The sequence below is a fragment of the Pygoscelis adeliae genome, unplaced genomic scaffold, assembly GCF_000699105.1.
Source record: "Pygoscelis adeliae isolate BGI_AS28 unplaced genomic scaffold, ASM69910v1 Scaffold127, whole genome shotgun sequence".
Classification (NCBI taxonomy): Eukaryota; Metazoa; Chordata; class Aves; order Sphenisciformes; family Spheniscidae; genus Pygoscelis; species Pygoscelis adeliae.
This window is the reverse complement of record NW_008825208.1, coordinates 6009217-6020267: the sequence shown is the minus strand read 5'-3', so window position 1 is coordinate 6020267 and position 11051 is coordinate 6009217. Positions and strand designations below refer to the sequence as shown.

The window sequence follows — 11051 nt, the reverse complement described above, 5'->3', positions numbered from 1 at the left end:
TTATTAAGATCAGAAGTAAGATCAGCCCTTCTACTCTGTCTGGGGAACTGCTCACTGGAAACTGGAGCAGCAGTTTTCCTGGAAGAATCCCCTTTTGTGATTGTTTTTCCTTGCAACTCATGTACCCGTGCCTCTAGGGTCGAGGTAGATTTTCCATTCCACTTCCTCATGTCCCCTCCGTGGTCACGCAGAAAAAACCACAGGGTGGCCCATGCTGTGTACCCTTTATATCCTTTCTCTTCAGCAGAGGGATGCTTACTCCTAATGGCTGATACTGGTCCGTACAGGTGCGGAGTAGGACATATTCTCTTTGAGTTACTGGACCTGTCAGGACAGTTTCTCCACAGCTGAGATGCAGGCCCATAGGGAGGAAGAGATACTTTTTTTGTATTGCTGAAGTTGGCCAGCCAATTCATCCACTGTTTGTTCCTCTCCATCTTTCCAATTCATTACTGCTAATGAGTTGGCATATGACGATGGTGTGCTCCGTACAAACTTCCACCGCATGGGTCAAGTGCACTTGACTTCATCTGGATCTTTGAATAACTGCTCGTTGTCCAGGTCACCATAAATCACCTCCAGCATGGCTAATTCCCTCAGGTACTGGATCCCCCTCTCCACGGTGGTCCACTTGCCTGGCTGACATATAACATCTTCCTTGAAGTGATGTCATTCCTTCACGCCTGACAGGAGTTGCCTTCAGAGGCTGAGGGCTTGTGCCCCTTTTCCAATCGCTTTCTCAATGCCCCCTTCCCGAGAAAGGGATCCCAGCTGCTTGTCTTTCCTACCCTCCAATTCCAGGCTACTGGCCCCATTATCCCAGCGTCGGAGCAGCCAGGTGACAATGTGCTCGCCTGGATGATGGCTGAAATCTTTCTGCATATCTTTCAGCTCATTCAGGGACAGGGATCGGGTGGTTACCGCCTTGTTTATGAGTTCTGCCTCTTCCTCCTCCTCTTCTTGTGATGGCCCTGCTTCAGACTAGTCTGCCTCATCCACTTCTTCCCGTAGAAGGAGAAGAGTTTCTTCCCTTACTAAACGAGCTGACTTTTGCTTCCAACATTTCTTCTTGTGTATAGGGGCGATTGATACCAGCACAGGTTGGTTCTTTGGTTGAGCCGCAGGGCCTTTTGCAAGGGTTGGAGTAGCTGCAGTGCCTGACGCTTTGTCATCAGATCCAGAGACCTTCTCTTCCCCTTGAGGGTACTGAATAGTGTTGAACAGGGCTTGGTAGGCATGGGCCAGGCCCCAGCATGTTGCAGTGATTTGTGTCTCTCTGGAATTGCCAGGGTGACAGCAGACTTCTTCCAAATATTCTACTAGTTTTTCAGGATTCTACACTTGTTCATGGCTGAAGTTCCAAAACATTGGAGGTGCCCACTGCCCTAGGTACTTGCTCAGGGTACTATCCAGCCTCGGGGCAGATCTCTGGGTGGTATTCTTAAATAGTTGTTTAACTTTAAATACGAGCTGAACCACATTGAGAAGACATAGCAATAGGACCATGCTGGTTTGAACATCCCAAGGATATTAAAAATTCTCAGGAGCTGTTGTAACTAGCCTGGAGGGGAAGGGGAAGGTGAAGGAGCAGGGGAAAGTGTCCCCCTGCTGTCTCCCCCATAGAATGGCTCTCCAAGGAGAAAAGGTAAAGAAAATTAACTCTATCCCAGCCGAAACCAGGACACATATGTTTCCATACTTAGAGTAGCCTGTCATTCGAAATATTTACCATTTTCCAGAACAGCCTTACTAGGGGCTTGACTCTGGAAAAAGCTGGTCCATGTAGTCTCAAATCAGCAACTCACTTAGGCATAATATATCTATAAAACTATAGGGAAACCCGTTGATTTCAGTGAAGTTGGCCCACATGTAACTTGGCACAGTGTTCTAAGGTCCATGGATTTTCAAAGGCTTATGCCATGTTAAAGTTTGGACATTAATTATTATCAATACTGCATAGTTATTGCTTGTGAACTATACTACTTGTAGTTTCAAAATTAACTTTTGAGCCATACTCAAAAATGTTGTAAAATAGTTGGGTTTTTTTTAAGACGTGTAGTAGAGATTCCTCACTGTTCCTGCCTAAACATGAAGGTCTATACCGAAATTCAGAGGTGCACTCATATACTGATTCCATTTATAAGATTTACCTCCAGATGGCTAGCAAATAGCAAGATTGTGTAATGCAAGGATTATTAAAAAACTGAATAAATCAGTAAGATGCACAGTTGAGAAATCAGTTGTCTGAAATTAGAATATTTGAAATTAGAATATTAAGTTCAGTAAGTATAGATGAGCAGAAAATTTGGGTTCTTCAGAAATGTCAACACTCATCAGTAAGAGTCAGTTTATTGTTCCAGTCACTTTATATGGATAACATAGTATTAACAAGACCATATTTTGATTAGCAATTACAAATATTTTGTCCAGATGCATAATTAGCTCAGGACTATGATTTTTTTTTTCTGTAGTCAAATGATTTTGCTGTTTATTTGGCAAGCAGGTTTTTCTTCCTGACAAATAATAGTAATATTGAGATTAGTATGAAAAGTGACAGGAAAATGCTGTCTTTTCCCTGTTGCAGTTACTTGCAATTTCTGCATGATTTTTAAAACGTGACTATGCATTTAACCCAGCAGCAAATTTTTGTCACAGATGTTCTGACATCAATCGGTTTGATGCTTTTTTCTGGCCATTATCCTTTTGTTCAATTTAATGCTGGGCGTAAACTTAAAGGGCTTTTTTGCGGGGAAGAATTAAACACATAGTTTGACTGTGGACCTAGTGAACAGTGATAACAAGTCTGTAATTTCCGATCTTCTTCAGTGAATACGGTGATTATCAAAGTTCTTAGAGTATCTTTTTGAGTGCCTTGATTCTCAGTGAATCTTTTGATTCACTGAGCGGACAGGGAAGTTATGACAGTGCTTTTACAACAACTTAAGTATCAGATATTTTCTTCTGCTTTTTAGGAAACCTATCTCTTCTGTAGAGTTCCATATTAGTAATGAATTAATAGAAGTTATTCCAAGTTCAAATCCCAGCTCTCAGACTGATATAGAAGGACAGTTTTTACTTATGAAGAATGTTTTTAAGGAAGAATCCACCCAAGACAAATATTTGAAGACTGACTATGCCACTGAATTTAAAGAACAATGGCAAGGTAAAATGTTTAATTCACTGTTTTCTAACTTTTTGTGGAGTCTGCTTGTTAACTTCCATATTTTTTGTGCATGATCCATAGATGTTGAAGAGATCATTGGGCAATCACAGCCTTTGCAATTGCTGAAGTTATAACCATTTAAGATTCCCTGGAGAAGCAGGGCTTCTCTTAGCAGCTCAAGATAGGTGCAAGCCAAAAGAAGTTTCAGGCTGATCAAATATATGGCAGAAGGTGACAAAAAGTATCATAATAAGAAGATCTTATCAGGCGTTGATCAAAATGCTGATGAACCTTTGTACCTCAATAAAACTACATCCCTGTGGCATGTTCTTTTACCGTGTCAAGGAGGGAAAGAAGGAAGCAGTTTCTGCTTTGTTGCTGAGGTGAAGATAGTTCAAATTGGGTAGTCTTCCTATGTGTTTTCTGAAATTTTATGATTAGTAGCGCCCTAATAGATAATAATGAATTCTGATCACAGAAAGCAAAATGTTGAGAAAGTGTTTGATTCAACTGTATTATGATTTTTTTATTCTATCAGGTTTATTTTTTCAATATGGGTTTTTTTCTATATTTGTCAATTATATTACCTTAGAAAAGGAAAGTAATGTAATCATTTACTAAAAGCTTTTTTCCACAGTCACACAGAGGCGGCAGGTGGTTCTTGATACAATATTGTACAAGATAACATTTACTGGGAACATAGTATCAACAATGCAAGTGTATTACAGTTAATAATTGAAAGGCGATAATCTTAATTCATCTGATTAAGTAATTACCTGATATTTTTTTTTCAAAGTTAGGTGGCATATGGCAGAAGGTTTCAATAATTAATAAAGCTCTATATATTGTGTGCTTACAAAGAGAATAAAATAATTCAGATGCTTTCCCATGTCTTAGCTATTACTTTCTTAGGAACAATCAAGAGAGCTAAATTTCCATGGACAGGAGTCTCTGAAAGAAAAAGAAAATATACATTTCATGAAACATTTTGTATTTTTTGAAGTTACAGATTAATATTGCGCTTAAACAAACATAAATAGGCAAGCTAAAGAGACTGGATTTTTTTTTTTTAATGGGAGAACATTAAATTATTCACTATTCTGGTGACTGGTTTATTGAATTAGCAGATCAATAATTATCTTTCAATGTAACCGATGTGTTACTGCCAACCCTTTTTCTAAGTTTCTGTTTGCATTAAAGAAGGAAAAGTTAGCAAAAGTTTGTTGACTTTTGAGGGAAGTATTAATTCTAACATTTTTAAAAGCTGCCATTCTGAAAGATATGCAAGCTATTTTGTGTCATTGAGAACCTGCTAATTAAGGCCAGCTAGTCTGCTAACAGCACAAAACTGACTGGATTTCACTAAAGGCTTGAAGATACATACAGAGAGTGCAAAAACATGGAATTTACTGATAGGTAAAAATTATAAGAATATTAAGTGGAATATTATGGGTGATATGTCATAATTATCTAACTTGTATTGAAAAAAAAATAAGAAAGAACACGATATAGGATTTGGAATGATCATTTAAAATCTGTTTTTCCGATAGAGGAAGGTTATATTTGAATTCTAAATAGCTTGTTTTATTATTGCAGCAGGTTTTTTTCTACCAGTTTGTGCATATTAAAATGTTTCAGTAATTTCTATTAATGTAACCCTGTTCTTCCTTTCAGAGAACAAAATCAATTTCTTCAGTCATTTCACTTTTTAAAGGTGTAATGTAAGAAATAATGCATATAATACTTACTAAGAGCTGTAGTATTTGAAGGTTCTTGTTTAAAGCAAAAAAGTTTCCAATAAGGTTGTGAAGTTTAGCGTAATAGGTTATGCAAACATTTAAAATGTAGCTAGTAAGTTATTACTGGACTATAGCAGTGGAAAACAGTAAGAAAGTTTAAACCTGTGAAATACAAAGCACACTGAATGGAAAAGCTAAAAACTTAATTTGGTTCAGTCAGTAACTGTAGAGTTCTAGTCTTCTTCCCAATTACATTACATCTATATTAGATTGCAAAGAAGTTTTCAATATTTAGCATGCTGTTAATAGCCTTTCTTTTGCATAGGCTGTCTGTTACGAGAAAGAGGTCGCAGTGGAATGACAACCATCTTTGTACCATTGAGCTGAAGAGCACTAACTTTACACTAGCACATGATAGCACTGGCAGTGAAATCCCCGTTCAAACATGAACTGAATATATGCTCCCTGATTGATAAAGTACTTGAGCACATGCTTAAGCCCATTAAAGTTCTTTCCTTAAGAGCTTCGATGATCAGAAATTACTGAATCTAAGAAAGTGATGATACTGCATTCAAGTTACAATTCTGAAAAATAAGCATATTAAAAAATGCGGAACTGCTCTTCCTAAAATCACAAAGTGGCAACTCAGTTCAGTTTTATACGGATTTCAAACACTGGCATTTGTGAATTTCAAACTCTACGTATTGCTCCAGTTGTAAAATTATGTGTTAGGAAAATAGTTAGGTATGTGATTGCATCTGTTTCACTTCAGGAGGGCACTTCAGTAAATGCTTAAGTGCATTCTTGTGTAGGCATGCTTTCCTGAGGTGGGGAGTAAGATTTTCCTGAGGTGGGGAGTTAATTTTAACTGTGTTAAAATTAACAAAGAAGTGCACTAATTAAAATATTTGAATCACATTAGAATAATGAGATTAATTGAAAAAACCCTCCTTTTTTCATACACTTCAAGTACTAGAGCCACTTATAATAAAAAGATACAATACAAATGAATATAATAAAAAAATAATAAAAACTATAGTTAAATTGGGATAATAAATGCAAATCAAGGGCAAAGTTGTGCCTTATATGACCTGATTTAGTGTTAGGATATTAGGAGTTATCCTGCTTTCTTTGAATTAAGAAAAATTAAATGAGAATTTATTTGAGGACAGCATAATCAAGTTTATGTCATTGAAGTAGTCTTTATTTTCTGACTGATTTTAGCACCTAATTTTGCAACCACTATTTGCCTGAATATTGAGGTGCTTCCTACTTTGTTTCCCTGGTTGCTTGAAGAAAAGAAAGAAGAATAAATCAGGGATTTTGTAAATTGTATCAGAAAAGATGTGAATTTTTTTATTGAGGTACTTCAAGCTTTATAGGCTACTAGAAGCTTTAGTAGCCTCTCCTGAACTGTTCATCTCATTATACAGAGGCATTTTGTAACAAGACATTTATTTTTTAACTGATAGATTTCTTTAAGGGGATCGGTTTGTGTTAGCAGCATAAAAGAGTTTGGGGAGGGAACATAACCAGTATCTATCATTTCCAGCCACTAGGGAGGAAAGAAGGGTTATTACAGATAGGGAGTCATCCAGGGAGTGAAAGGGGGATGTGGGAATGAGGAGACTTCCATGTTGGTAAAAAATAAAGAAGAAAAACGAAAAACTCCCCTTTCCCTTCTATATGTATTATATATGTATAATATGTGTGTGTATATATATTTGTATATGATATTGCAAATATAAAGGATTGCATCAAATAGAGTTGTGATTACTGTATCAGTTCTGTCTCATGGACAGTAGCAGTCTAAATTCAAAAGAAATTAAGGTCCATAATGTCATCTTTCTTGAAATCATAATAATTTGTATCCTATATTTTTTGTCTGCTCGTTTTGTAAATGAATTTTTTGTTGCTTCAAAATTAGAGAATCTGCATTTAGGTTTAGATGTGTATGGAGAGACTGCCTCATTTCTACATTAAAAATTGCACTCAGCTAAGTTTCTTAGCCAAAACGTACCTCAAAAGTTCGTTTATCATACTTTACAATATAAACAAGGGAATGAAAAGAACATACCTTTTCTTTGTAACAGGTGTTATATAAGACAAAAGAAAAAGCAAAAGAAAACCAAAGCTTATCACATGAACCATTGGAAGTCTAGACTTTGTCGCATTTAAAGCTTAAAATTCCTAAAATACTTAAAATAAAAAGTAGTTATTGTTTTGCTGACATTTATAGCATTCCAACAGTTGCTCAACAATTCTCTTTATTTTGATAATTCTTATTATGTTTATATTGTTTGTTAATGTATTTTTTTCCTATTTTACTTCAGATTTATGTATGGAAGAGGAACTTGTTTTTATTGATAATCTTGAAAATTTTCGTAAAAAACTGCCTACTTCATCTGTACTTCTGAGCAGACTACAGTTTTTTTTAGTGAAAGATCCCCTTTTAGATTCTGAAGGACAGAATTTAACAGAAGATAATATTTTCAGGTATCTACAAATTGTTGTATAGTATTAAACATAAATAATAGTCTGTGTGTAATGCCATTAACATTTTAACATCTTCTGTTGTATGTTAAATTTTTAACTAATTTATATTTGCAACAGGTAAAGACTTCACCTTTTCTTCTTAAAAAATGAGTAGGATGAAATTTATATGCATTATTTAAGAAAAGTGGATTAATTAAATTACGTCATTTATACATTCTGTAAGTGTGATATGTGCTCAGGATTTTAGTTTTGGATTACTGAAAAAATGTCCATCTTTAAGGGTCCTCCCTCAACTGAATGATGCCCTACCAGTAAAATGCCGCTAAATTTAGTTGGACCAGGATTTTACACATGCTTCCATGTTCCTTCTTTCTCTCCTCTCAGTCGTGCTGTCAGTAAGTCCGTGCTCTTACCCTGCTGAATTGTATTTCTTCAGGTTCAAATATTAATTATTCTTATGTTTTTGCTCATTTTCACATTGCTAGGTTGATTGAATTTAATTGAATGATGTCTTATGTCGGGAATTTGAACAAACTGGTACATTAAAACAGGTATCAGTTACATTCAGAATGTGCCTAGTATTTTGTAAACATATTTATCTATATACATACATTCATAAAGTCTGGCTAAATTTTGTGCTGGTTTACTCCATGTCTGGATGACTTGTATAGCTTCCTTCGCACTTGATAGGATTGCATGATTCACAAGCAAGGCAAAGCAGATTTTAACTGATTTAACTGTACCTATATAGCAACAGAACAGGGAGGAGTGGGGTTGTTTGCCTGTTTCTTCAAACATGAGCTGTGATCTCGCAGTGAGTCTTGGACATAAGACTGTGTGCACATGTGAGTACTGTAAATATCCAGCGAAGAGAAGATGATCCAACTCCTGCAATGCCTTTCAGAAATACCAGTCACAGGAGAAAAAAATGCTAGTGTGAACCTTTACAGACATAGCTCTGACCTGCTGATCCGCAGTTTACTAGCAAAGCCACCAGCCTTCTCAAGGTGGGAGTCCACATCTCCTAGTGCAGCACACCAGGAGATGCATTTAGACAAAGAGATAAAATTAGACAGACTTCTACTTAAAATAAAATTCAGTGAGCATCCCAAGGCTAGGCATGGAACAATTTATACTCTTCAGTCTAAAATATTCCTCCAGGAAAACAGCGGTGTCAGGGACGGATGAGGAAGCTACACCCCTAAAAAGTCATGGATTTAGTGCCTGTAATGGCCACAAGGGGCAAGCCTGATGAATGGTTTTCTTTCTACCTGAAAAATCTTCATCCCTGTTCTGCTCGTATCCTTGCTTTACAAGGCAAGCAGTAGCCTCACTTCTGAGTTTTACTTCTTGGCATTTTAAAAGTTTGTCAGTTAAACCAGGGGACATACTTTTAATTTTCATTTTAATTAATAGTGAGCTCACTCTGCATTCTTCGGTGCTGAATGATTCCTGAAAATAGAAATGAAAGGTGACAAAAGATAAATAATGTCAATGTTATAGATTACTGAAATTTTTTCTATAGCAGAAAAACTTCATGTTAGAAGAAAATTAGGTCTGCAGCTTTTGCAGAAAGCATTTTTACATAACAGGACTTACGTGTTGAGATGATGAACAATGTTAATTTTTTTTTTTCTGTAACTTTTTTAAGGCAGGTCCCAATATTAAGTGGTTCTTTGCATAGAATGTACTATTTCTTGAAAAAAAATTTCAGTTAATTACATAGATTGGTACAGCATCCCTTGGAATTGCTTTCTTAGAAAAGCATGGATTTAGAAAAAAATAACTTTTGCCACACATATGGCTATCAAAGCTACTGCTAAGACTTTCAGTCTTAGATATGAAGTAACACAAAGAAGTAACTTGCTTTATTTTATGATCTTTTAAAGGGAATGTTTGACTTTCCAAAATGAAATGGAGATGCAAGAGAGTAAAAAAGAATTGCAGGGGATTAAAGAGAACTTCTGTACCATATCCGTAAAAGATGAAGAGGTATCATCATGTTGTTTCTTACTATTATATTAGTGATTCCTTTATGTTATGCATAAGTGTTTGTTCATTTGCAAGTCATTTTACTGAATTCTTTTCATACTTGCCAAATATATGTAGCCTTCATATTTCCAAGATTAGAAAACACTGGTATTATTTGTGTTTTTTTAATTCTTGGATGCTATTATTGGGAATCCCCACTCTGATTAGCTGTTTCTCCTGGGACCTGATGTGTTGGCAGTTTTATGTAGGTACTGTTACACTAAGAATAAAAATGGACCAGAACAGGAAGCCATGACGTGCATAGGAAAGGGAAAGTTCCAAGACATGTTCTGGCATTTGGGAGGCCAGGTTGGCTTCTTTTTTTAAAAGAAGTCAAACCTATTTTCTGCTCCATTTTTCAAAATTCTAAAACCCCCAAACTTTCAATGAAATAAATGAGGATTTTACTTGATTGGAAACTGTAAGTTCAGATCCACTCTTTATACTCCACTGACACAATCTGGAATACTATAACACTACTTTTTTTCTCTGTATTGAGCAAAGCTTTGTGTATGCTGTATAAATGTCATGTGACTTCTTTCTTAAAAGCTCTTAGATTGGTTTAGAATTAAGCTATTTCAAGATTTTGGAAGATTAGACTGTACAGTAACATCAAAGGAAATTTACTTACCATTCTGTTATGATTAATATTTTTCAGTATTTCATGTTGCCTGTTGAGTTAGAATTCTGCAAACCCAGCAATGGCAGATCAGATTCTGTTAAGATTCCATCATACTTGGAACTGAAAGAGTTGTTAAATTTAGCTCCAGAAACTATGGCTGATGAAGAGATGTGCAAAGAGGTGATCAAAGAAGGTGAGGATTGGTTTTCTTAGATGCTTGACCTGATTTTCCTTTCATTTGCACACGTTTAACACAATCTAGCTCTTTTATATTCAGTTCACTTACGAATTACATTACAGCCTATCAAATGAGAATTTCTTTGTATGAGACTACAAACTGCGCTATACCCAAATTTCTGAGTATTAGAAATGTCTCTTCAAGTAGCGAAGGGGAAGTGAACTATTTGCCATTTGGTTCAATCCATGGTTGTGTTGTAATCTTGCAAACTGTAACATGAGCCATGATTCATGATATCCAGTCTACCATGAATATAATAATTTAATGTTATGTTTTCTTATCTGTAATTAAATGTACTTCCAGAGATATCCTTGAAGGGATTATATGCAGTACAGTCATGCTGTAAAAATTGCTTGTATTACATTGTAATTGCAAACGCAAAAGCAGATTTCTGGAAAAAAAGGGTTAAATATTTCCATGGATAACAGGAATATTCTAAATGACAGTGGTAATTTCTTTAAAGGAATTTAAGAAAAGTTACTAAATGCTTTTATACTACAGATAAGTACAACTTTAGTGACAGTTATTGGGTATTGGATTGATAACTATGACAGTATTTGGTGTAGTTAAAAGACAAAGACAGTGCCTGAGATTTTTTTTTTTTAATTTAAAAAAACAGTTTGCATTGGTTTTGGCAAACAAGTGAGGAAAACCAAACCTCTGGTAGACAGGAAGCAGCTCAAAGAAGCAAGATGCAAAGAAGCAAGATTCATACTTCTGAGTGTGGAGGGTGTGTGCTGAATTTTGTTTCTGATAGGGCAG

The 11051-nt window shown here is 35.7% G+C and overlaps 2 protein-coding genes across 2 annotated transcripts in view; one reads left to right on the top strand and one right to left on the bottom strand.

The window, feature by feature from the left end:
• UGCG (UDP-glucose ceramide glucosyltransferase) overlaps positions 1-437 on the bottom strand; it is a 118153-nt gene extending 117716 nt beyond the window's left edge. Inside the window, exon 1 of the mRNA XM_009329003.1 lies at positions 260-437. Within this exon, the coding sequence (XP_009327278.1) occupies positions 260-437 (178 nt within the window). The remainder of the gene's footprint in view (positions 1-259) is intronic.
• A 146-nt stretch (positions 438-583) lies between these two features.
• LOC103921093 (chromosome unknown open reading frame, human C9orf84) overlaps positions 584-11051 on the top strand; it is a 47064-nt gene continuing 36596 nt past the window's right edge. Inside the window, exons 1-5 of the mRNA XM_009329002.1 lie at positions 584-600; positions 2973-3163; positions 7236-7398; positions 9288-9390; positions 10088-10244. Coding sequence (XP_009327277.1) covers positions 584-600; positions 2973-3163; positions 7236-7398; positions 9288-9390; positions 10088-10244 — 631 coding nt within the window. The remainder of the gene's footprint in view (positions 601-2972; positions 3164-7235; positions 7399-9287; positions 9391-10087; positions 10245-11051) is intronic.